The 23,669-nt window shown below is 44.3% G+C and overlaps 1 protein-coding gene across 2 annotated transcripts in view; it reads left to right on the forward strand.

Annotated features, from left to right (window-relative positions):
• LOC148014897 (RNA helicase family protein) overlaps positions 1-23,669 on the forward strand; it is a 291,388-nt gene that overhangs the window by 139,358 nt on the left and 128,361 nt on the right. For both annotated transcript variants that reach the window (XM_087665509.1, XM_087665508.1), the window contains exons 8-9: positions 21,609-21,678; positions 21,785-21,880. In XM_087665509.1, coding sequence (XP_087521635.1) covers positions 21,609-21,678; positions 21,785-21,880 — 166 coding nt within the window. The remainder of the gene's footprint in view (positions 1-21,608; positions 21,679-21,784; positions 21,881-23,669) is intronic.

Consider the following 23,669-nt stretch of genomic DNA (forward strand, 5'->3'; position numbering starts at 1 on the left):
GTCTACCCTACTCGACACTATGAGTCCTGCCTTTGCCTTAGAGACGTTTGTTTTTTACCTAGCTTGTGCTCTGGCCCAGCAAGTAGGTGTACATCGTCTACTTGATCAGCGTCCTGATTTTCCTGTGGCGATGTGCTGCGTCTGATTTCGAGGCTCTGAGGCAGGCATGTCCAATTTGGGTCGAGGTGGTTGATTTTCCTGCACATCTTTGGCGACTTCTTCTCTTGGTTCTAAGATCTCTTGGTGAGGTGTTGGTGGAGCCTCGGTTGGCCTCTCGCAATAGGAATAAGGCGTGTATGCTTTAAGATACAGGGAAGCCTTGCTTGACGAAAGTTCATTTCGAGGTTCCGAGGTTACAAACTTTGGTTTATGAGCTAAAATGGGGCTCATTTGCTGGACACTATTTCAGATGTGGACAATTGGGACACTTTATTTCAAAATGTGATAGAAGCCAAGACGTATTGCAGCGGTCTATGGATCCTAATTTGGATATACATTCTTTGAACAAATGGTTTAGTAGCCTGAAGCTGTTCCTAAGCCGATTATTCCAGCAGGGACAAGTAGATGGAAAGAAGGTTGCTTCTCAAGCTGGTATTGAGCGTGAATCGCTTTCGTTGGGTCGGAACTTTCGTCTCCTCAGGATCATTCTTGGGTTACGGTGGTTCCTCGTAATGCTAGGCAGGAGCCTCAATCCACTCCTGTTCACCCAGCCCTGCAGAGACTCACTTAGACTTTTCAACGCAGAGGTAGGGGGTTCTATTTGAAACGTCAACCTGCATGTGGTGCGAATGAAAAATGGGTTTCTGATATTGCTCTGCGCTTTGACTCAAGAGGGAAGCTAGTGCCTGCTCGGGATGTTTTTCGTTCCTAGCAACAATAGTTTCCTTCTCGTACTGCGATTGCTAGTTTGCAAAGGGCAGATTTGGTAGATGTGATTTGAAGCGAGATGGAAAGTTTTTAGGCAGCCAAAGCAATGGATGTCAAAGGGAAAGGGAAAGTGGGGGTTCAATAGTTTCATTTTTTGTGATCCATCACGAGAATTGCATTATGGAATGTAAAAGGTATTTCTTCGGGCAGTAGTATTAGTTGTGGAAAGTTGTGTTAGTCGGAAATTGGGATGCTTTTTGTGTTGTGGAGCAGAAATAGCATGCTTTGATAGGATCATCTTTTGTATATAAGGATTATTTAGTTTTTTTTAAGTGGTCGTGCTCCACATAAATCTTGAGTTATGTTGGCCGTCAAATCTTCTTTGCAAGCATCTTTGATTTCTGAGGACTATCTCGGCATATTTATGATTCTGGAAATCCTATATGAGGGAGAGGTTTTATGGCTAGTGGGTGTGTATGCCCCTTCTATTGCTCGTGAACGTCGTCAGCTTTGAGATGACTTGCATTGCCTTTCCATGGCTCGTTAAGGCTTTGTAATGGGTGATTTTAATGCCTGTACATCGCTGGATCATACGACTTCATAACACTCGGTTATGGATGGTCCCGAGCGACAGGCTTGGAATGCTTTAGCAACTATGTCTTTGAAACAGGACATGTGGTCTTGGATGCATCCCTCTCAGTCAAGATATACTTATCGTTCTCTTCAGCATCCAAACACATAGGCCAGATTGGACAGGATCTATATTTGTCAGAGTGACTCTTTTCTCCTTGCAGTCATTGATATGTGGGTAGAGCAACAACATGTCGTGTTTGATCATTATCCTTTGATTTTGGAAATGACACACCGACCGGTTCATGCCTATAAGGTTCTCCTGGCTCGTTTGCCTATTCATTTCAATCAATCCTTTCTACTGCAAAATCAGTTTCTGGAATGTATTCAGCAATTAATCGATTCCTTTCATTTGAGGGTCCTATCAGAAGGGATGGAAGCATGGGTTGTTTTTAGGGATAATGCGAGTTCATTATCCCGAGAGTATGATATTCAGCATGCTTCCTTGTTACATGCTGAATTGAAGCATGCACAATCTTTGTTGGCTCATTTGTTGTCTATATGTCAGTTGGGGGATACCACTGATGGCTTACATGCATTGAATGGTTGAAAGGATGAGTTCAATCTCTATAGGAAGAGGAATATGCTAAATACAAATTGCTGTCGAAAGCGGAAGCTTTGCACGATAATAACTGTCAATCTCATCAATTCTTTGCTCGATTACATCATAAATACGCCCGGGAAAATATTGTGCTCTAGAAGAATGAGCAAGGTGCTATGGTGACAGATCGTGCATCCATCATTCAGATGTGTGTAGATTTTATAAATCTTTGTTGGGCCCTGAAGAGTTTCTTTTTGATGCTGTATAATTAGCTCGTAGATACATTTGCGATCTGGTTAGTAATTAGGTTCAGCCAGAATGGGTAGCCTTAATGGAGGCTGATATTTAGGAGGATGAAGTGGAAGATGTGCTGTCCCATTTGCCTAGAAGGAAAAGCCTTGGTTGGGATGGGCTTCCTAGTGAGTTGTTTTCAGCCAATATTGAACTGTTTAAGGATCTGTTGACTCACCTGTGTCAGCAAGTTTGGAATTTTGGTGTCATGCCTTCTGTTTGGAAGATTGCAGTCATTCGGTTATTGGCTAAGGTACCCTCTCCTACCTTTTTGAAACAATGGAGACCCATTTCTGTTATGGGCTCTTTATATAAAATCGTCTAAAAAATCAATTCCAACAAATTGCATAAAGTATTTCCGCATTTGATTCATCCATGTCAATATGGTTTCGTTAAGGGTCGAAATATAATGCACAACATTTTGAATGTTCAATTGGGGATTTATTGTGCAAAAGCTTCAGGCTAGCAGATTGTTATGCTTTAGCTTGATATTGAAAAGGCATTTGATCATGTGAGCTGGTCTTTTTTGAAGCAACTAATGTTCACCATGGGGTTTGGCCATGTATGGTTTCTCTTGTAGATACTATTAGTCAGGGGGCAGTGGCCCATATTGCACTTAATGGAGGGATCACTGAAGAAATTGCCTTATCTCGGTCCCTCCGGCAAGGTTGCCTTCTCAGCCCTTTGTTGTTTGCATTGCTTACTCACCCAATGCTTTCTTTGTTGGATAAGTTGGCGAATCAAGGTGAGATCGTTGGTTTGTCTCTTCCCAGTGGGGCCCAACTTGTGGGTTAATCTTTGGCGGATGATTCTTTTATGTTTCTTAAGGTAGATCGCCCGAATGTTGATCAGACAATGGTAGCATGGAAAATTTTTGCTATGGCATCGGGATTTCATATTAATGCTCAGAAATCCACTTTGCTTTCTAGTACGGAAAATGATTTGCAGGCTTTGGGCTGGAATGGTATTGTGATCTCTAAGGGAAATATAACCAGATATTTGGGTTATCCTATTAGTGTGGAGGTAGCTCCTTCTGCCTTGCTAGACTGGATGGCATCCCGTATTCATGATCGGTTTATGTACTAGAAGTCTCAAGGTTGGCCTCTCCATGTAAGACTTAAAGTTGCTTAATGCATTATGATCAGCATGATTTTGTTTTTCTTGCCATTGCTTCCTTGGACTAAAAGGGCCCTATTGGAATTAGTTCAGCCTATCCGATTCATGTTATGGAAAAAGAAAGGTTATCTCTTGGGCCAGGTGTGGATTTCATGGCAGCATGTGACTACTCCTAAAAGGATGGGGGGAGCAGCTCTTTTGGATGTTAATTTTCATATGGTTGCTTTGAGGTTAGTCCTTCTGTAGGCAATCTGTGTTGAGAGTCATCCTTGGACAAAAATAGCAAAATTTCTTATAGAAAGGACATGTATTTCTCACGGTGGCACGGTTATTCATGCTTCTTGGTGGCATATGCTTAGCTCTACAAGATCTGTTAAGGTCTCCCAATCTTTTCTCCTTTCCCATATGATCACATCTCGGCAGGCAATATCACGTTTTGCAGTTTGGCGCCCTCCAGATTTTCGTAAGGAGGAGAATTCCCTGCTAGGAGAAGTATTGGCTACCTCTAGATTGTTGGATTGGTCTGATAAAGATGTGCAGTGAGACAAGTTTAATCAGATGGCTTGTTTGGGGTTGCAGATAATCCTGGATGGTGTCATTCATGGGCAAGCTCGTCTTTATTCTTTTGGACGTATTCGTCAGCATTTTTGGGTGCCTAGAGGATATCATGATATTTGGTCGTCCATATAGGACAAACTTTTGAGGTTCAATCCTTTGCCTACGTCATAGCTTTTGTCTCCCTGGTGTGATTGGATGTTTATGATTCCTGATGATTCGAGAAAAGGTTAGCTAACTAGATATATCATCACATGGTGGAGGCCAAGAGATGGGTCACGAATAAGGCTAATAAAGTATGCCATACTCGGGATAGCAAAAAGAACTGGCATGATAGATTCATGTAGCTCCGGAAATCTAAGGTTCCGTATCAAGGAAAAGTATTTATATGGAGGCTACTTATTGGGGCTCTTCGTACTGGGAATGTGTTGCATGCTCGTAAGATCTCTGTTGGTTGATGTGTATTTTGTACTACATGTGATGAGTTAGTGCTTCATCTTTTTGTCTCTTGCCCTGTTGTGAGATAGATTTGGAGTTCTGTTTCCCATGTATGGTTCTCGTTGACTCAGCACCAGATATCAACTCATTTGTCGATTATGGGAAAGATAACCTCCATGACCTCTTTGCGATTAGATTATTCTTGCCTGTTCCATTTTCTTAGATGGACTGCCTTGTAGCATATTTGGCATACTCGGAATGTCTTCATTTTTTATTCAGTAACTGGCATTCATGGTCATGTGGCCCGAATTCATGGTTTAGTGTTGTGGTAAATCTCCTCTATGGTGTTTGATGATCCGGTTCTTCCTGACATTGTTGCTTCCTGGCTGGATACTGTTTGCTCCACACCAGCTATTCTTTCGGTGTGACATTTCTGTGTGGAGTCTGTGTAGACTTTCCTTTATGTATGTTACTTTTAATGTTGACCTGATGGTTTGGTGTAAATATTTACTAAATTCAATTTTCTTCATGAAAAAAGATAGAGAGAGAGAGAGAGAGAGAGAGAGAGAGAGAGAGAGGGAGAGGCTTGGCAGTTTTGGGGGCAAGGGGGTAGAGAAAGAGAAAGAGACGGAGAGAGAGGCTTGGAATTGCCTATTCATCTTGGAAGTTGGAAGAGAGAGTGTGAGAGAGGCTTGAAGTTATGATAATAAACATAAGTCTTGGAAGTTAGAAGATGTTGTATGGTCCAGTCTTCATGGGAAAAAAGTAGTCTATTTTTTGGTTTGAATTGGTATGGATACGTGTTGTATGGTATGCTACGAACCATATGAAATAAACTAGTCCGTACATAGTACGAATGCAACTATGCGAGAATACAAAATCAGCTATGGAGGAGAGAGAAACGAGACAGTGACAGTGAATGAGCTGAAACAAGAGAGTAGAGTGTACTTGCTGAACTAAAAGATAGAGTGAAGGTACAACCTCAGTGAGATAAAGGGGTTGACCTAGCCAAGCCTCCACCAACTGACTAGACTTAAGGTGGTACCCAGTGTCAAATTTGGGCGTATACTAATTCATTGCCCACTAATGTCAGTGGTCACATTAGAGACTAGGCATTAATTAATTAATTTATGCTAGTCTAAGGGTCAATAGCTGCTCAAGGATACTTGAAAGACAGATTAGCCTAGCCAATATAATTATTGGTTGATGGCATTATTTTTTTGGGCACTAGAATAATTATTAAATTAATTTTCAGAAATAATCTTTTGAAAATTAGTTTAATAAGTTGGATAATGCTGAAAATTGGGATTAGAAGGCTATCACTTGGCAAAACTTGCCTATGCAAGTGGGAAAAACGTTTTTGGGGCATGGTAAAAGTGTAGTCTAGCCTTTATGAGAGAGAAGGAGGTTTATTAGAGAGTAAGGAGATGCTACTGATGTGTTTATAGCCACCAAGGACCATTCTTGCAACAGATGACAACAGTTTGGATCCCTCTAGGAGTAGGTGATTGCAGCCCAAGGTCCTTTTGGTACAGGTGACAGCATATAGGAGGAGACGATTGTCTTTCTGGTTGTCCTAAGCTGTAGATGACAGCTTCCATGGCGGTTTGAGTAGGGCAACAATAGTCTTCCAGTATTTCTCGTGATGAAACTTGAAATTTCTCTCTCTATAGCATTCTCTCTCATCTCGGAGCCATCTCTCAAGTTTTCTCAGCAGAGTCCAAGCATTTGAGTCATGAGAGGTGGAGATATTGGAAAATCTCTATTGTTATAAACCCTAATTTATAGTAGAAATTAGGGTTTGACAGTAGCTTGAGGTTGCGTTCTCACAATTGAGAGCCTAAGACTTGAACTCCAACAGCTGAAATTGAGGAATTTTAGGGAGGTTCAAGAGACAAGCCAGCCAATGTCATACTTGCAGCTGAATTTGTCTCTCAAGGGGTAGGGTGAAGGCTAATTCCCAAGCAGACCAAGGGGCAACTTTATTTGGAGGCTTGTAGGTTAGTTTTGACAGCAAGTGACACTTGAATTAGCATAGGAGGTCAAAGAATCCCAATTATACTCTATCCATTTGCAACAAAAGTTAAAGAAATATCCTAAGAGGTGCTAGTTTTGGGGCCAACAGGCTATCCATCGTCCGAGATTAAAGTGGTAACATTTGTATTTTCAATTTATATGAATTTTATGCTTGTTGTAATTACTATTGATTAATCAGGTTATTAGCACCCTCTTTGAGGAGAAAGGCTAGTTTGAGGTAGCCACTGTCATGTTAAAACAAGTAATATTTACTAGTCTATTCCTTAATTTTGTATGTATTTTTTAATGACAGTACGAAACACCGGATTTTATTCGATATTTTTTTGTGTATGTTCGGTATTGTACTAAGTCCACGGATTGGATGGATCATACTTGACTACCCTGGCTATACATTCCCAAAATATGAAAATATTGTCGAGGATGATGTGTTCCGGAACAAAACTTGTTTGGGTAGAGTGGATGAGCACCAATATAAGATGATAATTTGAGATTCATTGCTTTAACTAGGAGTTGATATGCTATTCCAAGCAAAGTGTCGGTCTCCACTGAGTAATCTCCAATTTGTCTTTGCTGCCTTTTTAGATGAGGTTAATGAATCCTTGAGATAACCTTTCTGGCATATCTCTCGATGCCACCATTTCTTGAAATGCAGCAAGAAGTCTTGTATTGACCATGCCCTAGTAACTCAAGAAGAAGCCCTTGTCCAATCCATCATTCCTTCAGCACTTTCTTGGGGGTAGTGTTGATAAAGCGATCACAAGCTCCTCCTTTAAACAAGTGTTTGTTGATATTCTTTGTTGCTACCCTCCTAGTATTGTGCCATATAATCTCTCTCTCTTTTTTTTTTCCATAAAAGGTAATTGTATTAATTACGAAAAAAAGTACAAGTTTACATGATTACAAGATACACGATGGCTCTACGCCATCGCGTGCAAGAACTCTCTCTCTCTCGCTACAAGAAGTAAACAACCCAAGAGTTACAAAAAGTCATGGCAAAGACGCAGCGGAAATTGCCATATGCCAGGGAAGCAAGTCCTCCCGAGGGAACAAGTCAGAGAGCCGAATAAGATCTATCTGCCAGAGTAAGAGACCTTTAAGCCTGGCCATGTGTCCCTGAACATTAGAGGCGGAATAAAAAATAAAAGCATTCCGAATGGTCCAGTTATGCCAACAGCCCCAATATCTAAAAAAGTGAAACAAGATATTCATATGTGGCTGTGTCGGTGTGGGGTATTTGGGCTGCCCAAAACCCAATCAAATGGGTGTAGCGAGAAACCGACCACCGCGCGCCAAACTGCCGACAAGAAGGACCATATTTTCTTAGCAAGAGGGCAAGAAATAAATCGATGATGAGCCGATTCCACACTGGTGGTGCAAAAGAAACAATTTCCATTGGAGATGCGACGCTTGGAAAGGGCTGAAGCCAGCGGAAGACCACCAATCATTACCCTCCAAAGAAAGTCCTTATATTTGAAAGGGGTCTTGTTCAACCAGGCTTCCGTCACCGTTACCCTCCACCAGGACCGAGATTTATGCAATCCCCATAGAGTATTAGCTTTAGTGACCAGCCATTGATGATCTTTAATCAGAAGATGATACACCTGGTTAGCTGAAGCCTTTTCCAAATTCAGCCGGCCTGCAAGGTCCCAGTCCTGCCAGGGACGATCCGAAGCAAGGGAAGGAAAGGGTTGTCTTTTCTGTAGCATCATCAAAAGCTGTCCCTATAAATCCCTGTATCCACGAGGGACCCTGAAAAGTCTCCTGGCTGTACGAAACGCTATCAACACATTGCGACTGGGAAGGGTGGCATCTGCGACTGAAGTCAAGCCCAAACGTGCCATGCGGTTAAATTTGGGTCGAAGCGCATGTTTCCCTTCCCAAGAAAGTAACCGCGAGACTGCCAACAATTCTAGTTGGAAGGAGTTAGTGGCTAAACGGTCCTCCGCTGGATGCCACTGAGGCTTCTGGAGGATCAGTCTCTAGGAACATACCAAATGGGCAAGCAGAGATGATGAAGGACTAGAGAATGGAGTGTCTGCATTAAAAACATGCCACCAAGAACCCCGAATTTCGGTATTACCATGCAGAAGCCTGTGATCCTCAAGAAAATAACGGGCTATAACAACCCACGGGTGATGATCCAAGCACATGGCGCGAAAAAAAGACCAGCGGAGTGCCAGCATATGAGTTTTGGCATCTAAGATAGCTCCACCACCCATGCGTTTCGGGGTACATGCATGCGACCAAGAAATCCATGAAATGCCTGCATGCAAGGAATCCTTCTTCCATAACATGAAATGAATATACTGCATAAGAGCATTCAATGCAGTAGTAGTCCAAGGCAGCAATGGCAAGAAATATGTGAGCATTGGCAACATAATTGTCTGAGCCACTTTGAGGTGAACATGGAAGGGCCAAGCCTGTGACTTCCAATACAGAAATTTCGCTACCCATGATCCTCAAGAAAATAACGGGCTATAACAACCCACGGGTGATGATCCAAGCACATGGCGCGAAAAAAAGACCAGCGGAGTGCCAGCATATGAGTTTTGGCATCTAAGATAGCTCCACCACCCATGCGTTTCGGGGTACATGCATGCGACCAAGAAATCCATGAAATGCCTGCATGCAAGGAATCCTTCTTCCATAACATGAAACGAATATACTGCGTAAGAGCATTCAATGCAGTAGTAGTCCAAGGTAGCAATGGCAAGAAATATGTGAGCATTGGCAACATAATTGTCTGAGCCACTTTGAGGCGAACATGGAAGGGCCAAGCCTATGACTTCCAATACAGAAATTTCGCTGCCAGTTTCTATGAAATCCACTCTCTCTCTCTCTCTCTCTGAGTTTATCATAGCATCAGATGGTAGCTTTACTGGGACCTGGAAAGTTTCCCAAACATTTTGTATGTAACGTTTTGGTCTCATAGGCCAACTTGGCCTTTCATAGACGTTAATATAACTTTCTTCTCTCTCTCTCTCTCTCACACACACACACACACACACACACACACACACACACACACACAACCTAGAGGTTTGTTTGTCAAGTCCAACAAGGTAGTTTAATAATCTTTGGGCACTTACTCAACCACTTGCGACCCTTGGGCAAGAGAGCCATTTGCTCTCTTAAGTGTCCCGACACCATGTTTCGACTGTCTAGAACGTGTACCTTGAAAAATTTCACATTCACCGTCTTTCTTGCTTGTGGGCAAAAAGAAGCCCCTCGTGGTACTTATACTCTGTTTTGGACACCTTCATAGTATCTATCTTTGGTTTGGTAGGATGCATCCTTTCAGCCACTCACTTGCATTCTAGATGCCTTTCCTCCTCTCTTTGGAAAATGCTACTAATGAAGCTCTAGTAGCCCTCTCTCTTTCTCCAAGAGGTCCTCTCTCCTGCTCCTAGCCTTCTCTCTTGCAAAAGAGCTAATCTCCTTAAGTTTTCATCTAAGTCCCTAGCTGCATAGCCAATTGGGAAGCGCCTTGCCCATTGAATCATGGTAATATTCTTCCTTAGATCCCCATCATAGTATAGGTGGATAGGAACTCTGTCAATGTTAGTAGTTCCCTTGACTTCCTCCATAAGAACCAACTGCACCACTACTTGGTAGATAGAGTGGTCCTTGGAACAATCCCAACTAAGCCCTATTTGTTACAAGCCTAGCCATCAATGTGAAACTTGTTTGTTTGGGGAAGATCCTAGATGTAACTACCTTGTCTCTGCTAGAAAACAAAAGAGATCCAATTGATCTGCCAAAGTCTACCATGAACTAGGAATCCTGTCCCTTGATATGGAAGAAAAAATTCTTCCAAGCTGGCTGGTCTTCTTCTTTGATAATTTCAATTCATTTACTTGTTCTATTGTTCAAAGCTTCTACCATATTAAAATTGCTAACCTACTATTCAATGATCAACACAAAGTAGAGATTCAGTGAGGGTGGTCTAGAACTGTCCTCTCTTTTGCTCACCATGACAGGAATATAAACAGCAATTCGAGTGTCTTAGCTACTCTTATAAACACCCAAAAGTCCCTCCTTGAGACTAGGATGCTCCAATCTTGAATTGCACGAGCCAATGCTTGCTAACAAACAAAAGCCCTTGCGTGGATCTTTGAGTCATTCACAAGAGGAGTTTGGTATATGTGAGTGTGTCCATACAAGAAATTTCCATTCCAGCGGGAAATTTTGTCTTCCTAGAGGTGGTGCTTCTATAACATTCGTGAATCCATTGATCCTCCAACCAATGCTCTTTGAAGATCTTGGCATGAGGCTCACCCCTTGGCAGAAGAGTCGTCCACCAAAGCCTTGAATGTTGCGTCAGAGGACCCTTATGGGGAGTGTTTGTGGAACCGGTGTGGCTCCCTGGCATGGCTCTATGGTACACACCATTGTCTCTTTTGTTGCCTAGTATAGACTTTATTTCGTGTCATCATTGCAAATCTTTGTGGCCTCATGAAGAGGGGAACTCGCGAGAGTCTAAAGAATCATTTGGATTGGTATCCAACTTGTTCTCACTCTCTCCTTCCCTTTATTAGGTATCCAATATTAGTGAAACCAAATCCTGTCTCTCTCTTCTCAAGAGGAATTCCTTCCTCTTGTTGAGTGGCCAAAGATATGAGAAACCAATTGATCGGTGGATACTTAACACTGGAGACAACTGGTGTATCAAGGGCTATTGTAGTCAACAGGGGGGTGTGAGTAGGCTGTTCAGTCCCAAGTGAAGGCGATGTAGTTGCGAGCTAAGATAGTAAGGTGCTTACGTTGCCACAAGTGAATAAACGGGTTTTCCCTGTACTACCACAGACGGCCTTGGAGAGGAGGGCTCAAGCACAACCATCTCTATTGCTATAGATGCCAATGGTGTAGCTACTGTTGTGTCTTTCTAAGCAATAGGGTTGGGGTTTTTGACCAATCAAGTTGTTGCTCCTATCTCTATGTTGCTCCTTGTGTCTGTCTCATAGAAACAAGGAATGGCCGTTTCGGCGTGTAGGAATGGCTTAACGCGTTCCAAACCCTCCGAGGAGGTGAAATGGCTAGGAACGTTCCCTGCTGTTTCCTACCGTTCCCTACTGTTCCCTGTTTGAAACGGCCGTTCCAGGCCTGTTGACCAAACATTGACATTTTTTCCAGTTTTTTCTTTTTGCTTGTGTCACACTCCTACCACATGTTCACCCATCTCCATTGCCTAATGTGCACACACTAATCTCTCTCTCTCTCTCTCTCCCTGTGTTTGAAGATTCAAAGTGTCAAGACAACCCACAAGCCAATTAGGAGTCCATGCAAAGTTCAAATTTGATGCATTATCAACTCTTGCAAATCACAATAAAATTTCAGCCTATCCTCAATTCCAAGGTGATCATCCATTTATATTGGCTAATTTCAAGGGAAATTGGGATAATTGAGGCAATTCAAGGCAATTTGGAGCTAGGGGGTAATCAAGTCAAATTTGGGACATTTGGGACAATTTGGAGCATTGAGGGGTATTCGGGCAATTAGAGGGACATTCTTTGGGGCAATTTGGGTCATGGAGGGCATATTTGGGGCACTTACGACGTGTCCCGTTCGCCACGTTCCCGTTCCCCGACCTTGGACGTTCCCCCCATTCCAGGGGTTCCCTTTCTCGTTCCCCGTTCCAGGTAACTATGGTTTGTCTCAATCCTCTCTCTTGTCTAGTGTTTGCTGGTCTTGCTAGGCATGGGCTGTCCCCACTCATTAGGAAAGGAGGTAAGATGTGCGTAGCAACTTGTGTCACCGGGACTTGAATTTTTGATGATTTGCTTAGCATTTGATTAGATATTAATCAAGTGTGTAATTGGTAGAAACACATTGGTTGTGTGAGTCACAACGACAGGCCAAGGACCCTAAGAAGTTAGTGGGTGTTTAAGGCAAAAGTTGTAATAAGTTATACTAGTTAGGTACTAGTGGGTACTTGGTGTTAGTTTGGGCATAGGGCATTTCATTAGTCAATAAATGTCAGTGGTGACATTAGAAGTGAGGCATTTATTAAATAGTTAATGGTAGTTTTGGGACTGATTAATGCATAGGACCATGTGGGAGTCAAAATGGCCTAGCCAATTTAATCGTGGATGGGCACATTTAGTTTTTTGGGCAGGCTGAAATTAATTTTCAAAATTGTCAATTCTAAAAATTAATATGATGGCTGAAATTTTTAATTAGAAGGCTGCCGCTTGGCAAAACTTGCTCATGCAAGTGAGGGGAAGGCTGTTAGAGGCTAGTTGAGCCTCATTCCAGCATGGTGGATGTTGGGAGAGGATGAGAGAGAGCTGTTCCTGAAATTTTCCAGCCATTGGTGATGAGCCCATTGTGAATTTGGGCTATATGGGGTAGGAAGTACTCATCTGGCCAGCAAAATGAATTGTGATACATGTACCATTCCCAAGCATGGGATAATTCTTGATTTCAATTCATTTGTCAAAGAAGACAATTGCAGTCCGAACATCTGATGGGTCCGGGGCAAGTGTTGCCACGGATTGCTTTGAAATGCTGAAGTTGACTCTGAAATACCCTTTCTTTATAGGAGTTACTTTCATAACCCTTGCAGGGGTGCTTGTGTCATGACTTTCAGTACGTGTATTAGTGGTTTGTCACCTACCAATCGACACCCTAGAATGATGTCTTAAGGTTACCAGTCTATCTCTAATGTCATGATCTGTGTCAAGATCAAACCAGATTTGTGGGATAGTTTTGCGTTCTAGGGGCTGCATTGGAGTCAGCAAAGGTGGAAGGGGGACCAGCTATTGTTTGATGAGTCGAGTTTTCTCCCTCTTCTTCTTATGCAGATTCTTGTGTTGCTGAATTTTTGACTCTGTTGGTGTCGTGCCATCTCTTGTGATGAGGGAAGGCAAGGAGGAAAGGGTGGAGGCCATTGCATGAAACATTGTTGCTAGAGCAGGGAGAGTAGAATCCTTTGATAGTGCAAGAGGCTTCTGGCAATGGCTAGGCAGATGTACAGGATTGGATAGTGTTGGCTGTTGAGCAGGTGATTGAGGAAGGCAGGAGCTAGTTGGAGATGACTGGGAAGGTGGGTAGGAGTCGATGACTGAACAGGCAGATTGGCAGGGGAAAAGAGGGCATGGGCTGCTAGATAGGAGGTTGGGGAAGAAGGGGCGAGGTATAGTTGGAATAGTGGGCAATGCAAAAGTGGGCATTCAAGTAGAGGAGGGAAAGGGCTGTCGGGTTGGAGGCAAGGGAGGTGAAGGCATGGGAGGGACAGTTAAAGGTAGGAGAGGCTGACGAAACACGATGGCAGGGCTGGAGGCAGGGTAGGATTTGAGTATTCTTCTGTTTTATTTCTTTTTTTTCGTAAAAGGCTTCTGTTTTATTTCTCTTTCTCCTTCGCAAATTGACTTCACACTTGGGCTATCTTATGGGCTATGCATTGATTTCCTTCATCCCTTGGTATGAGCTTCTAGACATAACAATTATCACTCAAGAAGAATCAAGACAATACACCCGCATAGTTAGGGCTAGGGTTTTTTTAGGACACTTAGTATACTTAGTCCTAGGGTTTCTATTTAAAGACACCTTGTGCATTCTAGCTCATTAATGTGGGCTATTATTATTTGTACTTCAATTGAGTTGAGTAGATTCAGTGATCATTAGTGTGATTGAGTATTCTTGACCACTTGTGGTTCATTTCTCTTTCTCTCTTTTGCATGATTACTCCACACTTCGGCCAACATTGACCATGTCTTAACTTGCACATTGCAATGAGATGCCCTCTCAAAAAGCTTCCCCTGATACTTTATTGCCCAGATAGGTCTCTGCTCAAGAACAAGGTGGTTTGTGTTGTTGTGTGGATCATGTTGAGAGTACATGATTGGCTGGAAGAAATCTGCTGCTCTACCTCATGGTCTTTTGGGCAAGCCAATGGGCAATCATGACACTATGAAGAGCTGGTATCATGTCTTGACCTATTGAGGGTACACGAAATCAATAATACATTTCATAATTTTCTAGAAAGATTAGATACACAAAAACTTTGGGCAATCATTCTTGACCGCACATTGGATTGGGTATATAGGAACCGGTAAGGACTGGCTAGACCCTGCCAGCTCGGTGTCACGTACTCATCAGTATAGCACCACTATGGATCATTAGGCTTGTCAAGGTAGAGACACATTGATAACCACTTTTGGGTTGGGCATTGTGAGCATGGATCATCAGGGTTCCATGAGCTTCTATTGGATATCTGCATGTTTGCTTGCCATGTGGTAAAGAGCAAGTTGGTGTTTTGATAGCAATGCAAACATGCATAGCTATCAGAAATGGGAAGTGGAGAACACTTTTTTTTTTTGCAAATAAAGTGTGGCTAATTATATTACTTCAGAAAAAACCGGAGTACAAGGAAGTGCTCATGCTCAACAAACTAGCTGGAGCTGATCAGAGTCACAGATATATCAAGTATAGAAGCCTGTTAGGGCGGTTTAGGGGGGATTGGGGCAAGAAGACATGGAGGTGGGGGTGTATCGCCATCCGGGGTTGCCTCCCTACTTCACAAAAAATAGGTCTTGGACGCCTCAAGTGTGCATGAAATGACGTCGGAGCTCTTGACGAGCCATGGACTCGCCTTGCACGTGATCCTATCGGCCGCGGAGGGAGTGGATAATGGAGGTCGAGAGCTCTGCTAATGTCGCGTATACTAAAAGTCTATCTCCGCCAAAAGCTTCCTCACACCGCGCCTTCCAGATATGCTAACCGATAAGAATCTCTAAGATCTCCCATACCTCAGAGCGGTCTGGTGTGGGCTCCAGTACTTGACGGATGGGAAGAGCCTCCAAACCGACCACTGTGCATGACCCTGCCTTGATAATGAATATCGTGTCCTGCATCTCGGCCTCATACAGAAGGTGACAGCCCTAGGTGATTGCCTGCAAAACAAAAAGCTCCCCATGAGATACATCCAAGGCTGGGTGCTATATGGTGAAGGATGCGGCATGCTCCTCTCCACATGAGTTGTGCCGCGCTTTGGGATTTCCAGAGGCTGCTGTATGCAGCGCTTACAACCTCCCTCCTAAAAAATCTGGGCAACCCAACTTTCTATCTCCAAGCCTCCATGTGCCAGCAGCCATAAGAAAAACGATACCCTCCTCAGCCTCCAGCTATCCCATAGGCGGCGCCAGAAGGTCCATCAGAAAGGCTCTGTGATGCTGTGCTCCGCCCAGTGCCTGCTACGTGACGGCACCCAATCCGTATCCTCTTGCATCAGTACGCGTCTACCAATCTTGGCAGTGTACTCTAGGAACCTCGGTGGCTTCTTGGCGACCGCAGTGGCCGGCCATACCCACTCTCCCAGATCCCACTCTAGCTCATCAAGTGGCCTGCCCTCCTAGATCCAGAGGCACCACTCCCTGAGCTCCGTCCAGAAGAGAAAAGGGTCCACCCGCCATGTCTTCCCCTGTAGGCCAATCACCCGGATCCTCCTCCATGAAAGGACAGCTATCCCCTCCTCCTACTGTCCTCTGTCAAGAGCCAGACACCCCCCCCTCCTGTATGGTGAAGAAGATCCCCGGTGGAGTGCCGCCCACTCTATCTGCCACGTGTAGGGGGATGCTTGTTGGTGAAAACCTAGCAGCCCATACCTCCCCGGGCTTTATCGGCTCTGGTATTGGGCGAGCAAGCCATTCCTTTGATATTGCTGTGTCTATCTCCCTTCTCCTCAACGCCACTCCTCTCTGGCAGCTTGATACTTGCTGCAATATCTCCTCGTCCACTATCCTGTACACCTCTCGCCATGTCCTAATGGTACGATCCGGGTCGGCCTCCCAACTAGCCCATTGGATGTGGGGACACTCGCCAATCTGTGCCCCTTCCCAATCTCTGACGTGGGGGTTCCAGGCCACCGGCTGACAATCTGTCTCTTCCTAGCTGCTTGTGGGGCTTTGGATTAGGGCCTTACGGAGTCTGTACCTGTGGGAGCTTTCGCTCAACTGCCAAGACCCACGGACCGCTTATTGTTTCAAGCGTTCCAAGCCGAGCACTAATGGATACCTCTCACATAACCGACGCGCCATCCATATCTACGGGTGTAGTGAGCTTACCTCCGTGCCGTTTGAGTTACCTCCTCTCCCGCGCACTCCGGTAGCTCCACGATCTAAGTGCAAGCTTCAAGTAAGCACGATCCTCCCGCTCCAAGCTCCAAGCTCCATTGCCGCGAGCAAGACAAGAGAAGAGAAGAGAAGAGAAGAAGAGAGGGGAAGATGGAGAGCTTCTCCACCCCACGGTCCCTCACCCTCACACACTCACTCCCTCACACTCTCACACTCCCTCTCTCAAGCACAAGCTCAAGCAAGCAAGAAAAAGAAGAAGAAGAAGAAGAGGAGAGCTACTTTTGGCCACACACAAGAATGAGCTTCTCATTCACTTTTCAACTTTATATACAAAACCCTAAATCCCTTTTGGGCGGTCATTCCCTTTTCCCCTTTTTTACATGGCCGGCCGTAGCCTAGGCCCTTTTTCCCATTGTCCTTCTATCTTTCTAGCTTCCTTTCCACCGCCCGTCTACATTTACAAATTGCACGGGTGAGAGCCCGGCGCTCCTTGAATTAAACCATGATGCGCTTGCGCTCTTTTACAATAGTTTGACTTGCGCTTTTCCTCGTGCGCCTTTGTCTTCCGTTTCTCTTTGCCTTGGCCTTTGTCTTTATCTTCTATTTTAGCTTTCCGGATTTTCCACCGCCTGGCACTCTTTTACAAGATTTCAAGGTGCGCCTTTGTATTTTAAAATGCGCCTTTCCCCTTTTGCATTTCGCTTGGACTTTTAAGGTTGCCCTTGGACTTTTGGACTTTTCTCCTCTTCTTTCTTCAGTCGGGCTACCTTTTTTCCGCCTTTGACCTGCGTCTTTTTTATTTCATTTTGCTTTCTTCGTGTTGGGGTTAACAGTACCATACGCGGAGCAAACTACGTAGGAAGGTGATCGGGGGGGGGGAGTAATTTGGGGTGACGTGAAGATCCATCTCAGGGATAGCCTCCACTCACCGCTAAGCCTCAGTTTACAATCCTGAAGACCCTCTTGCAATAGGAGCTTCGAGGTCTATCCTCCTGGTCCGAGGCCACATACAACTAGCTTGCCCAAGAGAGCCATACTTTGATACTCTGGGTCTATGATCCCAAGCCCTCCCTCTGATCGATGCCATATGATGGGGGCCCACGCCACCTTGGCCTTGGAATCCCTGGAGCCATCTGACCCGAACCAAAGGAAATTCCGCACTAGGCAGCGGAGCTGCACTACGCAAACTGAGGAGAAGCACCAACACGAGGCGATGTACCAGGCCGCCGCTAGGAGAACCTGGTCAACTACTAGGGCTCAACCGGCTAGTGAGAGGCGAGCCGTGCTCCAGTAGGTCAACTTCCTCCGGATAGAATCGAGGATTGGAAGAAAGTGCTGGGCGGGAGTGATGTCGAGTCCCACCTGGAACCCTAGGTAATGGACGGTCTGCCCTGTGCTCACCTATCTAAATCCCAGGTGGATGCCCCACTCCGTGCTAGAGTCCGGGTCTGTGAGGAAATCAACCGACTTTCGCCAGTTGGTTTTTGCTCCCGTTGTAGAACAGAACATCTCAAGAGCCAACCTCACTCTCTCGAGCATCAACTCATCGTCCTCTATGTAGAGTGTGGTATCATCTGTATGCTCTGAGTCTAGCAACTCAGTCTCCTCTCTCACTAGAAGTCGGAGGTTGCGTAATCCGCTCACACGTGACTTGAGGAAGCGAGGCATCGCCTTTGCAAAGAGTAGGAAGAGGTATGGGGCCAAAGGGCAGCCCTGTCGGACCAATCTTTCCAGTCGAAACTCCGCCTCTCGCCTACCGCCTATGAGAACCCTGTTGGTGGCCGATTTGTAGAGTGCAGAGACCCTACAAATTCGAGCCTGGGGGAGACCCAATCTCTCCATGGTGCCCTCTAGAATATCCCAGTCCACCATGTCATAAGCTTTCTCGAAATCCAAGAGTAGTACGGCCAATCTCGACCCACAGTGCTCAGTCCACTCTGTCGCCTCAAAAAAGGCGAATACATTGTCTAGGATGCTCCTATCTTGGACAAACTCTGTCTGTGTATCATGAATGATGTCTGGAAGCACGGGGCATAGTCATCTACCAATCGTCTTTGCCAGTGCCTTATAAGCACTGACAATAAGGTGATCGATCTGCATTGGGAAAGCACCAACCGGTCTCCCCCTTTGGGGAGAAGACTGATAAGGCCTGCCTAGAGACTCCCTGGCATCTGTCCTAAAGTGAAAATCTCCTGGAAGGCCATCAGTAGGGGTTCCTTCATCACCTCCAAGTAGGTAGTGAAGAAGGCCTTAGAGAGGCCATCCTCTCCGGGGCATTTTTGCCCGTCTTGTGTATGGAAAGCCTCCTCTAATTCCTTCTCTGTGAAGGGGGACTAGGAGGGAGCATTCCATCTCCTGTGTGACGAGGGATGGGATGTGATCCTAGACCTATTGTTTGCAACGCTGTCCTCTGGCTGAGGTTACCTCATGGTGGAAAAGGCGTCTGTAAAAGTCGGTGGCAATCTCTATCACCTCATCTAGGCTAGAGCGAATCCTCCCATACTGATCCCGAAGGCTGCATATCTGCTCTCCTGAGGTGCGGGGCTGGTGTGCCTAAAACAACTTGCACATTGTATCCCCCTTCTGCGCCCAAAAGGCTAATGAGGTGCGGAATGAGAACTCTGAGCGCCTGTCCTCTAGACCTGCAACGGCTGCTCGTGCATGCACCTCCTGTGCATGGAGGATGGGATCCCCTGGTGTCTCCTGTAATAATCTCTGCATGGTTGCTAGGTCCCACCACAAGGCTCTCTCCTCCTCCCAGCACTGTTGCCTGGACTGTAGGGCTGCCTCCTGGCAGATGCTGCTTGACGCGGCTAGGACCTCTGCAACCTCCTCTGCGATCTGGTCCCTCCTGCCCATCTCCCTGGTCTAGATTTGCTCAATCTAACTCTTCACCTCCTTCCTCTTGTAGATCGGGTCAGGGATTCGACAGGATCGTGTGTCTAGGGCAGATGTCGGGGGATCGAGTGTCAGGAGAAGTGGGCAATGATCGGGCAACGTGGTGCGTGCCAACTGCCCAACCTGGTCCCCCACGAGAGCATCCCAACTTTCCTACATAGAACCTGTCCAACCGCTCCAGCAGGACTCCACCTAGCTGCTTGTAACCCCAAGAGAAGTCCAACAACCTCTCCCTCCTATGGAAGGCTGGGTCTCTCCAAGCATCACGTGCTCCTACTACCAGTAGAAAGAGCTCCCATGCCTCCTGCTCCTCCCCAGCCATGCGCTAGTAGTTTCTGCCTTTGCCCTGCCTCTTCTCTAAAGCCTCCAGGTTGTTGAAGTCCCCTCCAACAATCCAGGAGTCCATCTCTTGGAGTCCTTCTGCGATCTCCACCCAAAACCTGCTACGTGCCCTAACCTCAATAGGGGCATAGACATTGAGGACTCCCAGGGAATGGGGAACACAATAGGATTCGGGAGGCTCCATTTCAAGTATAGGGAGTGAATGAGACATTAAAAAGTATGCACGTTTAGGAAAATTTGTACTTTATAAATAAACAATTTCACACATATTCAAAGATAGCTTAAAAGCACGCTCTAAACATCATGTTGCACTATGAAAAACAGAATCAACCGTGCATCATATATTAAGAGGAGTCGATGCTGCAATATGTGCATACTACTAAAGAAGTCTAAAGAGAAGAGACTCTTAGAGCGATAAATGTCTAAAGGCCGATGTACATATCTTGAAAGAGCCATAAACATGTGAAGACTGAAGTACAAATGTTGACATGTTCCTTACAAAGTTCTCCGTTGTTGGCATGTTCCTTATAGTGATCAATGTCGGGAATGGGTCAAGGAACCTTCCAGCCAGGTGGAAGGCGTTCCTTCTTGTATGTAATCAGATCTACGTCAGACTGACCTTCTGACCATTAGAGCTAAACGGGCTTACTCACGAGCTTGGGAGCTAGCAACAAATGCGCCAAGCCTCTATGACAAGGGTTATGGGTAGAGCCTCCTAGGCTCTTCAAGTCCAAGAAAGCATTGTGCCATAAAAGTGCGCAAATGAGCCTTAGGGCATGTTCACAATATAAGCCCTCAACGGTTGATGGCCGCTGCATGCACCTTTCAAACATTTCGAAGGATGTAACAAGGACCTAACCCAAGTGGGCACTAAGTTTTAATGCTAAGGTGTGTGGGTGTTTTGCATTGGAGGGCAAGGCACAAGGGCTAAACTATCAATGTATGTATGGTGCTTGGGCTGATCACACCTTCTAGATAAAGAGACAAAGATCAAGAGATCAAGCCTTCCAGACAAAGAGAAAGTTCAGGGGGGCCAAAGGGCACTAGGGGGCAATGTATTAATCCAAGGGTGAAGTTAAATGGTAGTTAGATGTAGCTGAATGGCAACAAGCAAGGCCAAATGGAAAAAACAAAAAAACAACCCAAAGCAGAAAGGCAAGGCCAAGAGGCAATGGCATGGGAAGGTGCAAGGCAATGAAGAGGCAATAGATACCATGGTACCTCACATAGACACAAAATTTCATATTACCATAAGACTTAATACCATACCATATGTATGTACATCAGACATGGGTGTCATGAAAACACACTGTTTAATACCTCAAATTTGCACTGATTGTATGTTTTATGAAGTATATTAGCAGGAATATAGAAACTTCTCCTTTCTCTGTCAGTTATATTCTTGCAGTTGGAGTGATGGACACATTCGGTTATATTTGTTTTTCACTGGCATTGCGGTTGCTAATTTTTGTAGACTTGTTATGGGGGTTGGATTCTGTTGCATCACAAGAGATGAGCAGACTTTGGTAAGGAGATCTGTCTTTTATGACATAAGCCAGACCCTTTCGCATTTTTGCATGATTCAACCTGGAATTTGGTTTGTGAATTTAAAAGCAGTGAAACAATTCGAGTGTCTTTATATATCATAGGACAGTTCATAGTATGCTTCAGTGTCTCACTCAGTAGACAAGACAAAAAGTATCTTTTGTTACGTTTATGGCATTATACTTCCTTATGGAAACATGCACGATTTAGAGTGCTAGGATCGTGTGTGGCTAGATTTAAGACTTTCGTTGATGGTTTTGACTCCCTCTGTGCAGTTCTGAAAAGCGATCTCAAGGAGCTGAGGGAGGTTCCCCGAGTAAGAAGCCTGCCATTTTGTCTGTCCAGGTTTGGGGAATGTATTCAAGCTATATTTGGGCTGATGTAAGATGTAATCACATGGTTTTGTCATCAGCAATCTGAATAAGGCAAGCATCCTGAATCTTTTGAACAGGGGAAGGCATTTTCTGTACAGATTTTTTTCCGAAATGAGGCTGTGAGTGATTATGTAAGGGCTGCCATTGATACAGTAATCTCAATCCATAAACTGGTATCTTTCCGACTTTTTAGTTGTAGCCTTTTTTTAAACCATTTATAGTGAGGCAGCAATGAAAGTAGCAGGCCCTATACCAGTCCATTCTAATGACTTTTTTTTTGGGTGCTGTTTGAAGTTGATATGTGTGTGTCTAGAGTTCACTTTAGTAGTTCTCATAAAAATATAAAAGCCTTGAGTACTGACTGCGATCTTTGCTTTTCACACCTTATTATGTGGTTAGTAATCTTGCACATTTGCAAATTGTTGCCGACTGATCTAATTTTAAAACAGTGGATACCTTGGGTTCAGTACCGTATATCAGCAAGATCAGGCTCTGACTAGGAGCAGCATGCTTGTACTGTAACAAACAGAAGAAAATGTGAATCAACGTAGATCCTCTTTAGGCATGTGAGTCGCAGTTATATCTTGAGGTGTTCTGGCCTGCTTGATTCCACATTTTTATTCTTAATACATAAATGTTTGCAGGGAAGGCATTTTCTGTGCAAAATTATTTCCAAAATCAGGCTGTGAGTGATTATGTAAGGGCTGCTGTTGATACAGTAATCTCAATCCGTAAACTGGTATCTTCGAACTTTTTGGCTGCAGGCATTTTGTCACCATTGATAGTGAGGAAGCAATGAAATGTAGCAGGCCCTACAGCAGTCCGTTCTAATGACATGCCCTTTTTTGGTTTCTAAGTTGATGTGTGGATGTCTAGAGTTTACATTCGTAGTTCTTATAAAATGACAAAACTATTGAGTACTGACTGCGATCTTGCAGTCTTTACACCTTATGATATGGTTCCTAGTGATCTTGAATGCTTTGCAAATTCTTGCTGACTGATCTAATCCTAGTACACTAGGATATATTGGGTTCATTACCGTATATCAGCAGGATCAGGCTGTGACTAGTAGCAGCATGCTTGTGCTGTAACAAGTAGAAGAAAACGTGAATGAACCTAGATCCTCTATAGGCAAGTGACCTGCTTTATTCCATCTTTCTATTCAGTGGTGGTTAATGGCCAAAACACCCTAGAAGTATACTTGAGTCATCATTGACAAGATGCCTAAGAGAAATTACAAGTTTAGTCAGGCGGTCAGATTTGACCTGAAATCCCAAATAACAAAGACTTTTTCACTTGAATAGTCACATTGACTAGAAGCCCATATAATGAGTGGTCTTTGAAAGAAAAATCAGATGTTCATGATCAAAGATACACACCATGAACCAGTGAACCTATACAATTAAGCCCTCCAGAATCTATAATTGGGGACTTCTAAAATTTAGGAGAGTACTATTTTTGAAAGTTGCTCAAATGGAAATTCCATTCCCGTCAGAGGCTTTAAAATTTCGCAAGGAACAATTTCGTTTGCAATAGCTATCGCAAATTCTTAACCATTTGATAGATTTTTAGAGTAGAAGATCTAGAAGCTTCTTTCTCTAGAAGAGTGACATGTGGCATCTAGAATATGACATGTCATTTTGAAGAGATAAATGCATCTACACTTGGCGTTTTCAGCAAATACTTGTCATTTATAGCCTCTACTTTCCACTTTTGAGTACCGAAGCCCCACATCTATATATTGGAGGTCTCTCTTTTCATTTCGCATGAGCTCTCATGCTCAAATTTCAACTACATGCTTTGTACTCTCCTATCTGTCACTCATCCAAGAAGCACTCTCTACTTAGCTTGATCTAGTCCAAGCACTAAAGAAAAATGAGCTTGCTGCTCGGAGTATACAGAAATTAGAGTTTTAAGACACTAATTTTTAGAATCATAGTAAATTAGCCCTTTGTGTGTGGT

This window comes from Lygodium microphyllum, chromosome 24 (genome assembly GCF_053477565.2).
Source record: "Lygodium microphyllum isolate KBCC chromosome 24, Lygodium_microphyllum_v1.1.10, whole genome shotgun sequence".
Classification (NCBI taxonomy): domain Eukaryota; kingdom Viridiplantae; phylum Streptophyta; class Polypodiopsida; order Schizaeales; family Lygodiaceae; genus Lygodium; species Lygodium microphyllum.